The sequence below is a fragment of the Capricornis sumatraensis genome, chromosome 4 (assembly GCF_032405125.1).
Source record: "Capricornis sumatraensis isolate serow.1 chromosome 4, serow.2, whole genome shotgun sequence".
Taxonomy (NCBI): Eukaryota; Metazoa; Chordata; class Mammalia; order Artiodactyla; family Bovidae; genus Capricornis; species Capricornis sumatraensis.
Genome location: NC_091072.1, coordinates 30149664 through 30166644, shown reverse-complemented (window position 1 = coordinate 30166644; position 16981 = coordinate 30149664). Strand labels below are relative to the sequence as shown.

Sequence of the window (16981 nt, the reverse complement as noted above, 5' to 3'; positions counted from 1 at the left end):
GACAACAGATCCCCAGCTGGAGTCCGGCCGCCACACTGCACTGCCTCAAATGGCCCCTACAGTGCCCCTCACTGGAGCGCCTGGGGTGACTGGAGAAGTCAGGTTACGAACGAAAGGGAGCAGAGACTCTCAAAATCCCATGAGATGAGAAAGGAATTCAGAGGATACTCCAACTTCCCTCTGACAAAAACCTCCAAAGGACTGTCTCCAGGACTCTGGACTTCAATTCTAGAAGCGCTCTTGGTTGCAGGTTACTCAGCATGGCAGGATCCTCCTCTAAGCCGTAAGAAACACATCTGGAATGCATACTCAGCAGCAGTAGTAGTGTTAGTAGCTCAGTCGTATCCAGCTCTTCGAAACGCCATGGACTGTAGCCCACGAGGCTCCTCTGTCCATGGGATTCTCCAGGCAAGCATACTGGAGTGGGTTGCCATTCCCTTCTCCAGGGGATCTTCCCAGCCCAGGGATCGAACTCTAATCTCCTGCATTGTGGGCAGATTCTTTACTGTCTGAGCCACCAGGAAGATCCCAGATTGTACACTTTAAAAAAATAGAAGGACTGAAGAGAGAAAAGCTTAAACTTCACTGTAACACTGCCACGCCTTTATGTAAGTTAGGTAGATGGAGAAAAATGCCCTGAAAATCGGTCTCTAAATTACAATAACATCTTGCAACTGGATCTTTACTGTCACAAGATGGGAAAATAGACTGAGATTCCCTATGTTCAAGCCTTCATGGCTCTTTACCAAAACCCTGCTCTACCAGGCTCCTGTAATCAAAAGACAGGGGAATGAGAAAGCACTCCTGACATTTTAGATGATCCCCTTTGACCTTCTCCAATTTTCAGAGGTGAAACAAAGGCTCCTCTGCTTCCCCAGGGCCACCACGTCTCCCAGATCCCTATGACCAATCCCAAACTCCACGTTCCTACGTCCCATACACCCTTCATCACCCCTGAAGGGAGACTGACTGCCCCCAGGGTAGACTCATAGTGGAACTTCCTATCAACCAGGATAAGAGAAAATATGCCCTTGAAGGGAAGTGACAAACAGTGAAGGGACAGTCAAGTACACGTGCCACTCTCTGGAACTGATTTAGTCCAGTGCAAACAAAGACTGGGCCGGTATACTGAGGACAATAATCAGTCTGTTGCAGGGTTTCAGGCCCTAACTCTGGCCTTTGACTGGGAGCATGTCCGAACAGTCCTACTATAATACTTGCTCTGGACCTGGGGAAAAGCAGAGAATGTGGGCAGCCGTCCAGTGGCAGAGTACCAGCTTGACCAACCCGAACATCTTGTTACAGATGGAGACGCGGCCCAAAGTCAGGAGCCCCACTGGTATTGTGAATCCGGGGGCAGGACAGAAGCCATGAAACACATGATCCATTGTGTTATTTGAAGGGATGAGAAAACCTATCAAAAATGCAACTAACTATGAAAGGGTTCAAGCAGTGACCCAAGAGGAAAAAGAAAACCCAGCCTTCTTTCAGGGACCACTTGTGGAGGCTTTTGGAAAACTGACTAACATTGAACTCTCTAATCCCAAGGGCAAATCCCAGCTATGACAACATTTGATCAGTCTGCCCTTGATACTACGCAGAAACTCTAGAAGGTACAATTAGGCAACAAACCCTGATGACCCAACTCCTAGAGGTGGCCTTTGGGTATCTAATAATGGAGTTCAAGCTGAGCAGAAGAGAGAGCCCAACATGAGAAAGACAGGCCAGGGCTCAAGCTAAACTGATGAGGGGATTCTGGGGGCTCGCTCCAAGATGTCTATCTCCATCGAGGGGCTCTGGGTAGTTCCTGACGTGACAGGTTAAGAGGATGGATTTTTAATTGATACCTGAGCCACTTACTTCTTCCTGATTTTTCAAGTAGGGCCTCTTTCCTCCAAAAGCTGCACAGTGACTGCTGTCGATGGAACGTCTCTCATCGGTTACCTCACTGGGCTTCTCCGGTGCCAATCTGAAGTGTCTGATGTCACCTGCCTTTGTGGTTGTCCCTCAGTGTACTAACAGAGAGGGGACCTTCTGGGCTCCCCTGGGAGCAGTAAACAATTAGGATACCTCGAAGAGCTCCATATTTTGACCCTGACTATAGGAGACAAATGAAAAGAGCAAGGTCTTATTCCCAGCCATATTCTACAAGGAGTGAACCCGCATTTGGGGAACAGTGTGTACCCAGGAGGGCCATCAACGCCCAACCTGAAACAATCAGCCTTAGGCCAGAAGCCACTGTCCCTACCAAGAGACAATGTCCCATGAAGCTGGAAACGAAGAAAGGTTTACAACTCCTCATCCATAAATTCTTACAACGTGGCCTCTCGGTGCCATACCAGTCTCTACGCAATACTCCTATTTTCCAGTTATTAAACCAAATGGGGAAAGCAGAGTGGTACAAGACCTCAGAGCAGGAAATGATGCTGTGGGCCCTATTCACCTCCTTGTGGCCAATACTTATAAAACATGAGCCCAATTCCTGAGGATGCTAAATGGTTGACTGTGCTCAACCTCAAGACCCCTTTTCTTGGATCCAAGCCTATTCCCCCTCACAATTGTTTTGACTTCCACTCAGGCCAAAAGCAACAATACACATGGACAGTATTGTCTCAGGGGTTTCAGGACAGCCCACACTTGATCTCCCAGGCCCTAAGGACACAACCATGGGAGACACACCTAAAAGAACGGACTGTTCTACAGTCTGTACACGACATATTAATATGCACCTCACCATGGGAGTCTCAGATCAAAGCACCACTTAAGTCCTTCATGTCCTTGGGGCTACAGAGCCTCTCCAAAGCACAACAAATCTCCAAGCAATGAATTAAATATCTGGTATATACTAAGGTCCGTCTAGTCAAGGCTATGGTTTTTCCAGTAGCCATGTATGGATGTGAGAGTTGGACTGTGAAGAAGGCTGAGTGCCGAAGAACTGATGCTTTTGAACTGTGGTGTTGGAGAAGACTCTTGAGAGTCCCTTAGACTGCAAGGAGATCCAACCAGTCCATTCTGAAGGAGATCAGCCTTGGGATTTCTTTGGAAGGAATGATGCTAAAGCTGAAACTCCAGTACTTTGGCCACCTCATGTGAAGAGTTGACTCATTGGAAAAGACTCTGATGCTGGGAGGGATTGGGGGCAGGAGGAGAAGGGGATGACCGAGGATGAGATGGCTGGATGGCATCACTGACTCGATGGACCCGAGTCTGAGTGAACTCCGGGAGTTGGTGATGGACAGGGAGGCCTGGAGTGCCGCAATTCATGGGGTCGCAAAGAGTCAGACATGACTGAGCGACTGAACTGACTGACTGAACTGACTATAAACCCCAGGAATAGACAATGATCTCCATATAGAAAACAAGCTATATTCGGACCTAAGCACTGCAAAGGTCTGCTGGCAATGCCGCAGACATGAGTTTAATTGATTAGTCAGGAAGATCCCACGGAGAGGGAAATGGTAACCCACTCCGAAATTTTCGCCTGGGAACTCTCCAGGGCAGAGGAGCCTGGCGAGCTGCAGCCTACCAGGTCTCAAAAGAGTTGAACACAACGACTAAACATCTGTTACCTGAGGAAACCAAAGTTGAAAAAGACACACATACCCCAGTGTTCACTGCAGCACTATTTACAATAGCTAGAACATGGAAGCAACCTAGATGCCCATTGCCAGATGAATGGATAAAAAGCTATAGCTGCTGCCTCAGCAGTAAAGAATCAGCCTGCAATGCAGGAGACGCAGGTTTGATCCCTTAGTCAGGAAGAGCCCCTGGAGGAGGGCAGGGCAACCCACTCTAGCGTTCTTGCCTAGAGAGTCCCATGGACAGAGGAGCCTGGCCGGTTGCAGTCCATTGAGTTGGACATGACTGAAGAGACTAACCAGCAGCCACAGCAGTAGACACAAAGGAATACTCAGTTCAGTCGCTCAGTTGTGTCCAACTCTTTGCAACCCCATGGACTGCAGCATGCCAGGCCTCCCTGTCTTTCACCAACTCCCAGAGCTTGCTCAAACGCATGTCCATTGAGTCGGTAAAGCCATCCAACTATCGCATCCTCTGATATCCTCTTCTCTGCCTTCAATCTTTCCCAGCATTAGGGTCTTTGCTAATGAGTAAGTTCTTCACATCAAGGGGCCAACGTATTGGAGTTTCAGCTTCAGCATCAGCCCTTCCAATGAAAATTCAGGACTAATTTCCTTTAGGATGGACTGGTTGGATCTCCTTGCAGTCCAAGGGACTCTCGCAAGTCTTCTCCAACACCACAGTTCAAAAGCATCAATTCTTCGACGCTCAGCTTTCTCTATGGTCCAACTCTCACATCCATACATGACTACTGGAAAAACCATAGCTTTGACTAGATGGACCTTTGTTGGAAAAGTAATGTCTCTGCTTTTCAATATACTGTCTAGTTTTGTCATAGCTTTTCTTCCAAGGAACAAGCGTCTTTTAATTTCATGGCTGCAGTCACCATCTGCAGTGATTCTGGAGTCCCAGAAAATAAAGTCTGTCATTGTTTCCATTGTTTCTCCACCTATTTGCCATGATTTGATGGGACTGGATGCCACGATCTAAGTTTTTTGAATGCTGAGTTTTAAGCCAGCTGTTTCACTCTCCTTTCACAATGGAAAGTAATATTTCACAATGGAATATTACTCAGCCATAAAAAGTAACACATGAGTCAGTTCTAATGACGTGGCTGAACCTAGAGCCTATTAGACAAAGTGAAGTAAGTCAGAAAAACAAATACTGTACACTAACATGTATATGGAATCTAGAAAGATGGCACTGATGAAATTATTTGTAACGGAGAAACAGACATAGGGCACAGACTTACGGACACAGGATAGGGAGAAGGACAGGGTGAGATATATGGACAGAGCAACATGGAAACTTAACATTACCATCTGTAAAACAGATAGCCTATGGGAATTTGCTGTATGGCTCAGGAAAGTCAAACAGGGGCTCTGAATCAACCTAGAGGGGTGGGATGGGGAGGGAGATGGGAGAGAGGTTCAAAAAGGAGGGGACATATGTATACCTATGGCTGATTGATGATGTTTGGCAGAAACCAACACAATTCTGTAAAGCAATTATCCTTCAATTAAAAATAAATTAAAAAAAAAGACACATCTCTACCTTTTTGCACATGATAGGATTTTATAGAGTTTGGATTCCAAAATTTGGGCCAATGGTTAAGCCTCTGTATCAAGTGATTAATGCTCTGATATAGAACCATTACTTTAGAATGAGGAACAAGAAAAGGCTTCACATGATTATCAACCAGACCCTCACCAGAGCCCCTGCTTCCAGTCACCCCAAACTGAAAGTGCCATTCACCCTGTATGTGGCTGAAAAGCATGGCACTGCTCTGGGGTTCTTATACAGAAGCTGGAGAAGATTCTGAGCCTATTGGGCATTTTTCCAAACAGCTAGATTTCATGGCCCAAGGATGGCCTGGCTGTCTCCAGGCAGTAGCGGCCATCGCTTTATTAGTGGAAGAAGCTAACAAGCTTACTTTAGGACAGCAGCAGAAGTCCAGTCCCATCAACAAGTACAAGGGATTCTGGAGATTGTAGGTCACTACTGGCTAATTGAAGGCTGTCTTACTAATACCACGCTGTGATCTTTGAATCGTGAGAAACTACCTACAAAACTTTCCATACCCTCAACTTGGCTATGCTTAAGCCTGATGAGAGCCCACAGATAACAGATTCTTGCCTCAGAACCCTTAACCAGGTGTATGCCTGTAGGACTAATCTCAGAGCCTAAGCTACAGGAAACCGAGGACAAATGGTTTCCTGACAGCAGCAGCTTTATTAAGGGTGGAGTCAGGAGGGCAGGGGATACTGTTGTGAGTGCTCAGAGTGTCCAAGAAGCAAAACTTTCCCGGCCTACACTCCAGCCCAGAAGACTGAACTGACAGCTCTAACCTGAGCCTTAACCCTAGAGAAAGGATAAATTATAAATATACACACAGACTCAAAATATGCCTTCCCTGCTTTACATGCTAGTGGGGGTCTCAGGAAAAAAATGAGAAAACTTACAAGTACAAAAAATTCCTCTATAAAGTATGAGGCTGAGACTTTGCATTTCATAGAAGCAGCTCCAAAACCAAAATACGTAGCAGTCATTCGCTGCCACAAGCACCAAAAGGGAATTTCTCAAATTATCCAAGGAAGCAACTGGGCAGACTGGGATGCAAAGAAAGCAGCTCTGATGCCCATAACAGAAATGGCATTGTTCCCAGCCCTTGCGCCTTCTACCATTACACTCAGACACTCAATTTCCAAAGAGACCTGGCAATAAGACCAAGGGGGGACAAAGGTACAGTTGAGTGCAATTGTACGGTAGTTTGAACAGTCTTTGGCATTTCCTTCTTTGGGATTGGAATGAAAACCGACCCTTTCCAGTATTGTCGCCACTGTGGAGTTTTCTAAATTTGCTGGCATATTGAGTGCAGCATTTTTATAGCATCATCGTTTAGGATTTGAAATAGCTCAGCTGGAATTCCATCACCTCCACTAGCTTTGTTCACAGTAATGCTTCCTAAGGTCCACTTGACTTCACACTCCAGGATGTATGGCTCTAGATAAGTGATCATACCACTGTAGTTTCATTAAGACCTTTTCTGTGCAGTTCCTCTGTGTATCCTTGCCACCTATTCTTGGTATCTTCTGCTTCTGTTAGGTCCATGCCACTTCTGTCCTTTATCGTGCCCATCTTTGCATGAAATATTCCCTTGGTATCTCTAATTTTCTCGAAGAGATCGTTAGTCTTACCCATTCTATTGTTTTCCTCTATTTCTTTGCATTGTTCACTTAAGAAGGCTTTCTTATATCTCCCTGCTATTCTTTGGAACTCTGCATTCAGATGGGTTTATCTTTCCTTTTATCCTTTGCCTTTCGCTTCTGTTTTCTCAGCTATTTGTAAAGACTTCTCAACCATTTTGCCTTGCTGTGTTTCTTTTTCTTGGGGATGGTTTTGGTCACTGCCCCCTGTTCAGTGTTAATGAACTTTCGTCCATAGATCTTCAGGCATTCTATCAGATCTAATCCCTTGAATCTATTTGTCACTTCCACTGTATAATCATAAGGGATTTGATTTAGATCATACCTGAATGGCCTAGTGGCTTTCCTGACTTTCTTTAAGTCTGGATTTGGCAATAAGGAGTTCATGATCTGAGCTCAAAGAACGGCGATGCCAAAGAATGTTCAAACTGCAGCATAACAGAGCTCACCTCACACGCTAGCGAGGTAATGCTCAAAATCCTTCAAGCTAGGCTTCAACAATACATGAACCGAGAACTTCCAAGTGTACAAGCTGGATTTAGAGAAGACAAAGGAGCCAGAGATCAAACTGCCAACATTTGTTGGATCATAGAAAAAGCAAGGGAATTCCAGAAAAACATCTACTTCTGCTTCATAGACTATGCCAATGCTTTTGAATGTGTGGATCACAACAAACTGTGGAAAAATATTAAAGAGATGGGAATACCAGACCACCTTACCTGTTTCCCGAGAAACCTGTATACAGATCAAGAAGCAACAGTTAGAACCGGACATGGAACAATGAACTGATTCAAAATTGGGAAAGGAGTACATCAAGGCTGTATATTATTGCCCTACTTATTTAACTTATATGCAGAGTACATCATGCAAGTGACAGGCTGGATGAAGCACAAGCTGGAATCAAGATTTCTGGGAGGCATATCAATAATTTCAGATATGCAGATGACACCACCCTAATGGCAAAAAGCAAAGAGGAACTAAAGAGCCACTGATAAAGGTGAGAGAGAGTGAAAAAGCTGGCTTAAAACTCAGCATTCAAAAACTAAGATAATGGCATCTGGTCCCATCGCTTCATGGCAAATAGATGAGGAAACAATGGAAACAGGGACAGACTATTTTCTTGGGTTCCCAAATCACTGCAGATGGGGACTGCAGCCGTGAAATTAAAAGACACCTGCTCGTTGGAAAAAAAGCTATGACCAACCTAGAAAGCATATTAAAAAGCAGAAAATATCACTTTGTGGACAAAGGTCTGCAAAGTTATGGTTTTTTCAGAAATCATGTATGGATGTGAGAGGTGGACCATAAAAGAAGGCTGAGTGCTGAAGAATCGATGCTTTCGAACTGTGGTGTTTTGAGAGTCCTGTGGACTGCAAGATCAAACCATTCAATCCTAAAGGAAATCAACCCTGAATGTTCATTGGAAGGAAGCTAAAGAAGCTCCAGTACTTTGGCCACCTGATGCTGAGAGCATTGGAAAAGACCCTGATGATGGGAAAGATTGAAGGAAGGAGGAGAAGGGGGCGACAGAGGATGAGATGGTTGGATGGCATCATTGACTCAATGGACATGAGTTTGGGCAAGCTCTGGGAGATAGTGAAGGACAAGGAAGCCTGGTGTGCTGCAGTCCTCACAGTCACAAAGAGTTGGACATGACTGAGCCACTGAACAACATCATCACTTCATGTTGGTCAGAGTGGCCATCATCAAAAATCCTACGAAGAATACATGCTGGAGAGGATGTGGAGAAAAGGAAACAATCCTACACTGCCGGTGGGAATGTAAACTGACACAGGCACTTTGGAGAATGGTATAAAACTAAGAAAGATCTACCATATGACCCAGTAATCCTACTTCTAGGCATATATACTGACAAAACTGTAATTCAAAAGGCCACATGCATACCAACGTTCACTGCAGCACTATTTACAACAGACAGGACAAGAAAGAAACCTAGATGTCCACTGACCGATGAGTGGATAAAGGTGCAGTATATATATACAACAGAGTATTATTCAACCATCAAAAGGAACGAATTTGAGTCAGTTAAAAGTGAGGTGGATGAACCTAGACCCTGTGAAGGAAGTCAGAAAAACAAACAGCATGTATTACAGCAGAAACTAACACTACATTGTAAAGCAATTATCCTCCAATTAAAAATAAATTAAAAAATAAAGAATGATCACTGCAGGATTGTTCCACATAACCAAAAAACAATTATTTTCAAGATTAGTTTGCATGACAAATGTGTGGTATCATCATACAATGTAGCAACTCACACCAATGGAAATGAACACACAACCACTATCCACAGCTGTTTTGGGGCTTCCCTGGTAGGTAGTTGGCAAAGAATCCACCTGCAGTGCAGGAGAGACCCTGGTTTGATTCCTGGGTTGAGAAGATCCACTGGAGAAGGGATAAGTTACCCACTCCAGTATTCTTAGGCTTCTCTTGTAGCTCAGCCGGTAAAGAATCAGCCCGCAATGTGGGAGACCTGCGTTCAATCCCTGAGTTAGGAAGATCCCCTGGAGAACGGAAAGGCTACCCATTCCAGTGTTCGGGCCTGGAGAAGTCCATGGAGTCCCAAAAAGTGGGACAGGACTGAGCGACTTTCACTTTTACTTTTCATAGCTGTTTAGATGATTTCACAAAAGGAAATAAGTGAGCAAAAGAGCCAGAAAAGAGAATATATAATGTATGAGAGCATTTATATAAAGTTCAAAAACAGGCAAAACTAAAACAAAATGTTAGAAAGATGATAGGGATCACTTTACATCCAGAAAGAGGGAAGAGCAATGACTAACAGGACACCCAAGAGTGCTTCCACCACGGTGGCAACATTCTGCTTCTGAACCTGGGAGGTGATACCTAGGTGAGTGTTTTCTAGTAACTTCCTGGGCAGTATGCTAAGAGAAGTCAGTCAGACAGAGAAAGACAGATACTGTATGATATCACTTATGTGTGAAACGCAAAAACACAACAAACTAGTGAATATAACGAAAAGCAGCAGACTCCCACATACAGAGAAAAGACCAGTGGTTACCAGTGCAGAGGGGAGAGGAGGGCAGTACAGAGGGGATGAGAGGTGCAACCATTGGGTGTGACTGGGCTCAGATGTACTGTACAACACCGAGAATACAGCCAAGATTTTACAGTAACTGTAAATGGAAAGCAAACCTTAAAACTGTGTAAAAAACTTTTTAATTAAAAATAAATTTTGAAAAAAAAAGAAAATGAGGCCTATCCAAACAACGGATTATTGAACTGTTAAGAATTTTTAGGAATGAAATACTGATACTTACTACCATGAAGATGAACCTTGACACTACTACCCTAAATGAAAGAAGCCAGTCACAAATGGCCACATACATCGTGCAAGAATCTATTTAAATGTTCAGAACAGACAGATTCACGGAGACCAGAAATAGGTTCATGGCTGCCAAAGGGCTCCGGAGAAATTACTAGCGGATGTGGAGTTTCTTTCTGGGATGATTAAAACGTCTTGGAATGGAAAACAGTGATGGTTGTACCCTCTTCTGATTACGCTAACACTGAACTTTATAGCGCGCTTAACATGGTGGCTGTATGGCGTGTGAACTACATCTCAATTTTTAAAATGATGATTTATTTTAGATTCAGACCTTTTACATTTAGATTTCTTTTAGGTAAGAAATTAAAACATTTTATCAGGTCATTATAAGAGATGTTCTGGTAATGATTACTTTTCATCATGCCAAAAGTACAATAATTTCCTTTATTAACAAAAATTAGACTCAAAATACTAGATACCAAATAAAAAGTATGTGAGAAGGTTTACGTTGTCAAAATTCCCTTGAAACTTACTCCTACAAAAAAAACATCCAATCACTGCTGTTCTAGACGGAGAAGGCGATGGCACTCCACTCCAGTACTCTTCCCTGGAAAATCTCATGGACAGAGGAGCCTGGTAGGCTGCAGTCCATGGGGCGCTGAGGGTCAGACATGACTGAGCAACTTCACTTTCACGCACTGGAGAAGGAAATGGCAAGCCACTCCAGTGTTCTTGCCTGGAGAATCCCAGGGACAGGGGAGCCTGGTGGGCTGCCGTCTATGGGGTCGCACAGAGTCGGACACAACTGAAGCGACTTAGCAGCAGCAGCTGTTCTAAATGTGGGCATACCAGCCCTTCTCTAACACCTCTGGCCCCTGGAGTGCCCAGTGACGCAGAGTGCAGGCCCACCCGGGCAGGTCACACACCCCTCCCTGGTCCGCCAGTGGCGGCACTGTCTCCCAGACACTTCTGGGCCCACAGGCAAAGCTCTCCTGCAGGGTCCTCTGCCTTCCTGTGTCTAAGAAAAGAAAGAACATCCTTCTGCTCCTCCCTAAATTAAAGCCCCTTTCCACATGACTACGGGAGGTATGAAGTGAGAAATATTAGTCTACATCCCTCTTGTTACAAAGTCATATAACAGGAGCCCTAATCTGTCTGGCTCGCTGACCAGAGCTACCAGGAGAGCCCCACTTTTTCTTAGTTTCAGGGTACCTAGAAGTGAGAAAAATCAATTCAAATTATCAAATAATCCCCAGAACACTGTATTCATGTGTAGACCACCTTGCTTTTGTACGTGAAGGCATTTCTACATTTTTATTAGTAATTAGCCTAAATGCTGTTGCTCGAAGTACTTTAAAGTTTTCAAAATATAGATTAAAAATACTAACCAAAGGTTTCATAGGATTCTTCATCTTTCTCATTTTCACCCAGCCTGCTGAGGCTTGAGAGCTGAGAATGATCAGGAAAATCAAATACATCCAGAGGCTTGTGCTTCCAGCCAGCTTTCTGAAAGTGAATGAAGTTCAAAGTCACTGGCCTGGCCATAACAACAAGAACATCACAAAGCTGATCTGCGTGGCAAGGACACTGCTGCTGTCTCCAGTGCCTACAGAGAGAGCCTTCGCACTCTCGGGGGCAGAGGCTCTTCTGGTGATCTAAGGCGGGGCTGGAGAACTTTTCTAGAAAGGACCACTGAACTACACAGGGGTTGGGGCGCCCAGCCTCTACACAGTAGAAAATCCCCATATGACCCTGGCAGCTGGCTTCCTTATCTGAGGTTCCACCTGTGGGGGTTTCAACCTTCTAGAATTAGCCAATTAGCCTTCTAGAACTAAAACCCAAGAAAGATGTCCTTTTCATCATAGGGTACTGGAATGCAAAAGTAGGAAGTGAAGAGATACCTGGAGTAACAGGCAAATTTGGCCTTGGAGTACAAAACGAAGCAGGACAAAGGCTAACAGAGTTTTGCCAAGAGGACACACTGGTCATAGCAAACACCCTCTTCCAACAACACAGGAGAAGACTCTACACATGGACATCACCAGATGGTCAATGCCGCAATCAGATTGATTGAACTCCTTATTGCAAAATTCAGACTTAAACTGAAGAAAGTAGGGAAAACCACTAGACCATTCAGGAATGACCGAAATCAAATCCCTTACAATTATACAGTGGAAGTGACAAACAGATTCAAGGGATTAGATCTGATAAGAGCGCCTGAAGAACTGTGGACGGAGGTTCACAACATTGTACAGGAGGCGGTGATCAAGACCATCCTCAAGAAAAAGAAATGCAAAAAGGCAAAATGGTTGTCTGAGGAGGCCTTACCAATAGCTGTGAAAAGAAGAGAAGTGAAAGGCAAAGGAGAAAAGGAAAGATATACTCATCTGAATGCAGAGTTTCAAAGACCAGCAAGGAAAGATAAGAAAGTCTTCCTCAGTTTTGAGGATAGACAGGGGTAAAAACTCCTAACTCCAGGAAAGAGATGGGCCTTAAAGAGCAATATACTAATAAGCCCCATGAAGACTGCCCCCTACATCCTCATGAAAGACCATAACGTACCAGAAAATGAGAAAAAACATTCAGTAGCTCTGGACAATGTAGAGGGAGCCATTAACAGACAGGAAAATAAGTGGAAATTCTCGAAGACATACAGGAGATAGAATAAGACTCCAAAACAAAAACTAGCACTCACAGACTCTCAGTGCAAAACCACCTGAGGGGTGTTTGGGGTTCGAAAGAACGCTGAAGGGGAGCTGACGGAGCCTCTGGCCTCCCTGAGCAAACAGGCCCCCAGCCATGTACGGCAGCTGCCTTCCCAAGAAGAGGACAGGATGCTGGAGAATCCATCCAAAGAATGGGTGAGCTGGGATAGGGGTGCAGAGGGATCCTAGGACCTCCCAGGGGAGAAAAGGGGCCCCTCCAAAGCCAGGGGCCTACGGAAGCAGGGGGAGACACCCCCCGAGAGAGAGAACCAGGGGCGGGGCACAGAGCAGGGAGAACCCCCAAGGCCTGGGCACCCCCAAGCAGACACTGCCTGAGGCGTTTCATGTGAATCTCTAAGGCCAACTTGACAAGCCCCTGGAAAATAATATGAAGTGAGCTGGGAGTATTAAAGAAATGTACCTGCCTTCACACACATTTATTTCTAAGACTCACCCCACCCTAAAGTAAAAATACCATGTGAGTAAAACTACATGGAAGATGATGAGATCATAATTGAGGAAAACTATTAACATGGAGAAATGGCTACAAGTGACAAAAAGCAAAATACAGAACACTGCACAATTTTTAAACGATGCTAATCATCCAAATGAAAATGAAACCAACCTAGGCCCAGGAAAAAAGATTCAAAATGTTCTCTGGCTTGTACTGGAAAGAACAGGAGGAAAATGAATATACTTTTCCACTACAAGAAAATAGAGCTTACCAAGTCTATGGAATACTGAGTCTCCCACAAAATGTTATTTTGCATTTTCAATTATGAGCATTATATTAAAATATATAACGATAACTTACATCTTTCAGGGAATATGTTCTGCCTGCATGGTTCTTCGAAAATCTCGCGCTACGAAACAGCAAACACATACACAAGTTAGGAAATACTTAAAAATAACTGAGGAAACACTAGAACTGGCAATGTAGTCCAGGTATTTTCTTTCCAAGTTACTCTCTTTGTTAGCTGTACTAACAATGTGCACGTGATGAAATTTAGGTAATGGCAAATCCCTCTGGAAAGCAGAACCCATATCTCACACACATAAATAATTTATAGGCCAAATCATACTACCCACATATAAATAGCACAGCTCTGCCCTCAAGGCACAGAGAACTCCTAACCCTACCATCACCTGAAGTGGCCCTGAAGTCGCATCAACAGCCAAGGCTGGCGTCCTGCAGAAATGTGCTAGAGAGGTGCCTCTTCCTTAAGCACCAGACCCGGATGCATCCCGTGCCTGACTCTCTCACACACATGTTCTCATTTAGCTCCTTAACAGTCCTCCAGGTAGAAGTGAATCCCTCATCCAGAAGCATATTTGCCCAAAGCCGCAGGTGGCTGGGAAGGAGGAAAGCCTGCGATAAAATCTGCTATCAGTCCACACCCAGAGCTGCCCTCTTCCTTCCCCTTCAGGATCCCTCCAGAGGGCATCAGGATGAAAGGATAAAGTTGCATCTTTAACCAGCTTAAATAAACCAGATGTCACAACAGAGACCCAAAGAAAAAGTGAAAATAAGAGACACAGGAAATACCCCAGCCAGTGACTGTGGGCTGAGTACCCTATGTGCTCTAGCGTGGTGCCAGGGAACAGGACATCCTGCACACACCCATTAGCAGAGAGCAAAGTCCATTTAGTGTCTGAACAAGTAATTCTTTACCTAACTCTTTATGTGATATAACTTCAAACTTAGAGAAAAATTGTGAGAAGACTCTGAGAATCTTCTGTATACCCTTTACCCCACTTCACCAACTGTTCACATTTTGTCTCACCGGCTTCCTGTGTGTCTGTGTATGGTAACCTGGCAACACACGTGTGTGTTTTCTAAGAGAGCATTATCCTGTGTAGTCACAGCACAACTTCCAAAGCAAGAAACTTAACACTGACATCATTGTCTAATTTACAGTCCATATCCAAATGTTATCAATTGCCCTGTCATGTCCTTTAAGGTTTCCCACAGCATTTTTAAAAATTCGTTTTGCTGTTATTTCCTTTAAAAATTTTTTTCTTGTTCTAGCATTTTTTAAAAGGAAATACAAGGGGATATAAAATTAAGATTTCTTAAAACTTGTGTTTTATCATATGTGCACATTTGTGTACCCATTGTGGTGTAAAATATTATTACTGTGAATTACAGTAAAAAGAAAAAGTAGGAAAACTGAGGAGTGGTTCTCAAACATCAGGAATCACAATCACCTGGAAAGCTGTTAAGAATGCGTGGCTCCACCGCCAGAGAGGCTGATTCAATAAACCTGGGATGGCCCCTGATGGAACATGCATTGCTAACAAGTTCCCGGGGCTGCTGATGCTGGTCAAGACACCACAATTTGCAAAACCAATCCTTTATTTGATTCTTAGACCCAAAAAAGAAGATGGAGCAGATATTCGTTTTACAGCCTTTATGGTTCTGGGGTTCAGAAAAGTTAACTGACATCAGTGGTCACATAGCCAAGTAACAGGACTAGAAGCCACATCATATAAGGTCTTAACCCACTCTTTCCTGCCTTGTCTGTGCTCAACAATGTGGTCAAGTTTCCTCCTCAAAAGACAGAAACCTGTGTGATAACACATGGAAAAATTTTGGTGTAGGCATACTAGTGCGCTTCAGGGCGAGGGATGAACAAATTTCATGAGTCTCAATCAAAGGCGAAAATGCTGTATGTGTGTGTACCGCGTGGCGGGGCGGGTCGGGGGAGGGAGAGAGAAACCCCCTACTGGCATAGCTGGTAAAGTTCACCTCTCATAGATCAGCTGGTTAAGAATCTGCCTGCAATGCAGGAGACCCAGGTTCGATTCCAGGGGATCTTCCCAACCCAAAGGCAACCCACTCCAGTATTCTTGTCTGTAGAATCCCATGGACAGAGGAGCCTGGCAGGCTACAGTCCATGGGTTTGCAAACGTCGGACACGACTTAGCGACCAAACCACCAACACCACTATGTCAGCTGAGTCTCAAGCATCTTATTCCTTCCCAATCCTCCTCTCTACTCGGGGAGTCTGGTCCTACCCGCTGGCCACAGGAGCCTCGTCTGTTTACTCCACCCTCACGCTGCATCTACAAACTGCACCTTCTCCAGCAGCCCTCCCACCGCCCAGGTGGGACTCCTCCGGCCTTGAGAACCAGCCCAGGCCTGCCAAGGCCCCTCCAAGCCAGGCCCAGGCAGGGCCTTGGATGTGCTTCAAACACCTCCAGAGACACTTGCCAGTGAATCCTGGAAAAATAACACTTTAGAGAGCAGATAGGCAACGTAGTTCAACCTGCATGTCCTTTCAGCTTAAAAAAAAAAAAAAAAAGCTTGAACCATCTTGGCTAGAGTGCACCCCTTTAAAAATAACAAGCGGCAGCTTGGGCTCCCCCGCCGACTTAGTTCGGCTTTATGGTCTGTGGTTTGGGTTACAAAAACAAGCAGGGTCTTGAAAATAAGAATACTGACTCCAGCCTGAGAGTCAATGCTAGTGTTCTTGCTAGAAGGTGAATTCTCGCAAGCAGTAGGTACTCCTTAAGTTACTATCCGTGGGAATAGTTTGTTTCAGAACACCTGGCGTCTACTTTAGAGCACGTTCACCCGCACAAGTAAGGGGACGCTAGCCGACGCCTCTCCCCCCCGCCAGACACGGCTGTAAGCAGACGCCCTTCAACCTCCTCGCAATCCTGTCTCGGTGGGGACATTATTATCCCCACTTTACAGAAAGGCCCCAGGCGGTCAGTCGCTCGGACACGGTGCGCAGAGACAAAGCCAGGGAGCTCGAGCAGCTCCGAGAGGCCCAAGCCCGGAGGAAGAGGAAAATAAAGGGGGGACCCCGGCGTCGCGCCAACAGCCCGCAGAACTTACTGCGACAGGGGCGCAGGCCGCGGCCGATCCATTCCCGCCCGCAGCGCTCGGCGCCGACGCAAAAACTCCCGCCAAACCTCGCGCTGCTCCCGGCAGCCAATCCGGGCTGAGCACGCAGAAACGCTCCCGCCCCCGCCCCGGGCCACGCCCTGTCTGCGGCCCGGGGCTCCGCCCATCGTAAAACGCTAGAGAAAATACAGCCTGCACTACGCGAGAACAGAGCTGGAGTCCACGCCTTCTCCTGCCTACCCGTCCGCCACGCAAGTTTTCCGCCAGGGCTCGCCCCCGGGTTGGGGAAGGGAGGAGCCAGTGCCGGAAAGCTATCTAAGCGCGAGCT

At 45.4% G+C, this 16981-nt stretch overlaps 1 protein-coding gene across 1 annotated transcript in view; it reads right to left on the bottom strand.

Annotated features, from left to right (window-relative positions):
• The window catches only part of CENPU (centromere protein U), a 47635-nt gene extending 30959 nt beyond the window's left edge, over nucleotides 1-16676 (bottom strand). The window contains exons 1-3 of the mRNA XM_068971900.1: nucleotides 16645-16676; nucleotides 13615-13663; nucleotides 11484-11601 (exon numbers count right to left, since the gene is read on the bottom strand). Coding sequence (XP_068828001.1) covers nucleotides 11484-11601; nucleotides 13615-13663; nucleotides 16645-16676 — 199 coding nt within the window. The remainder of the gene's footprint in view (nucleotides 1-11483; nucleotides 11602-13614; nucleotides 13664-16644) is intronic.
• Between the last annotated feature and the right edge of the window lie 305 nt (nucleotides 16677-16981).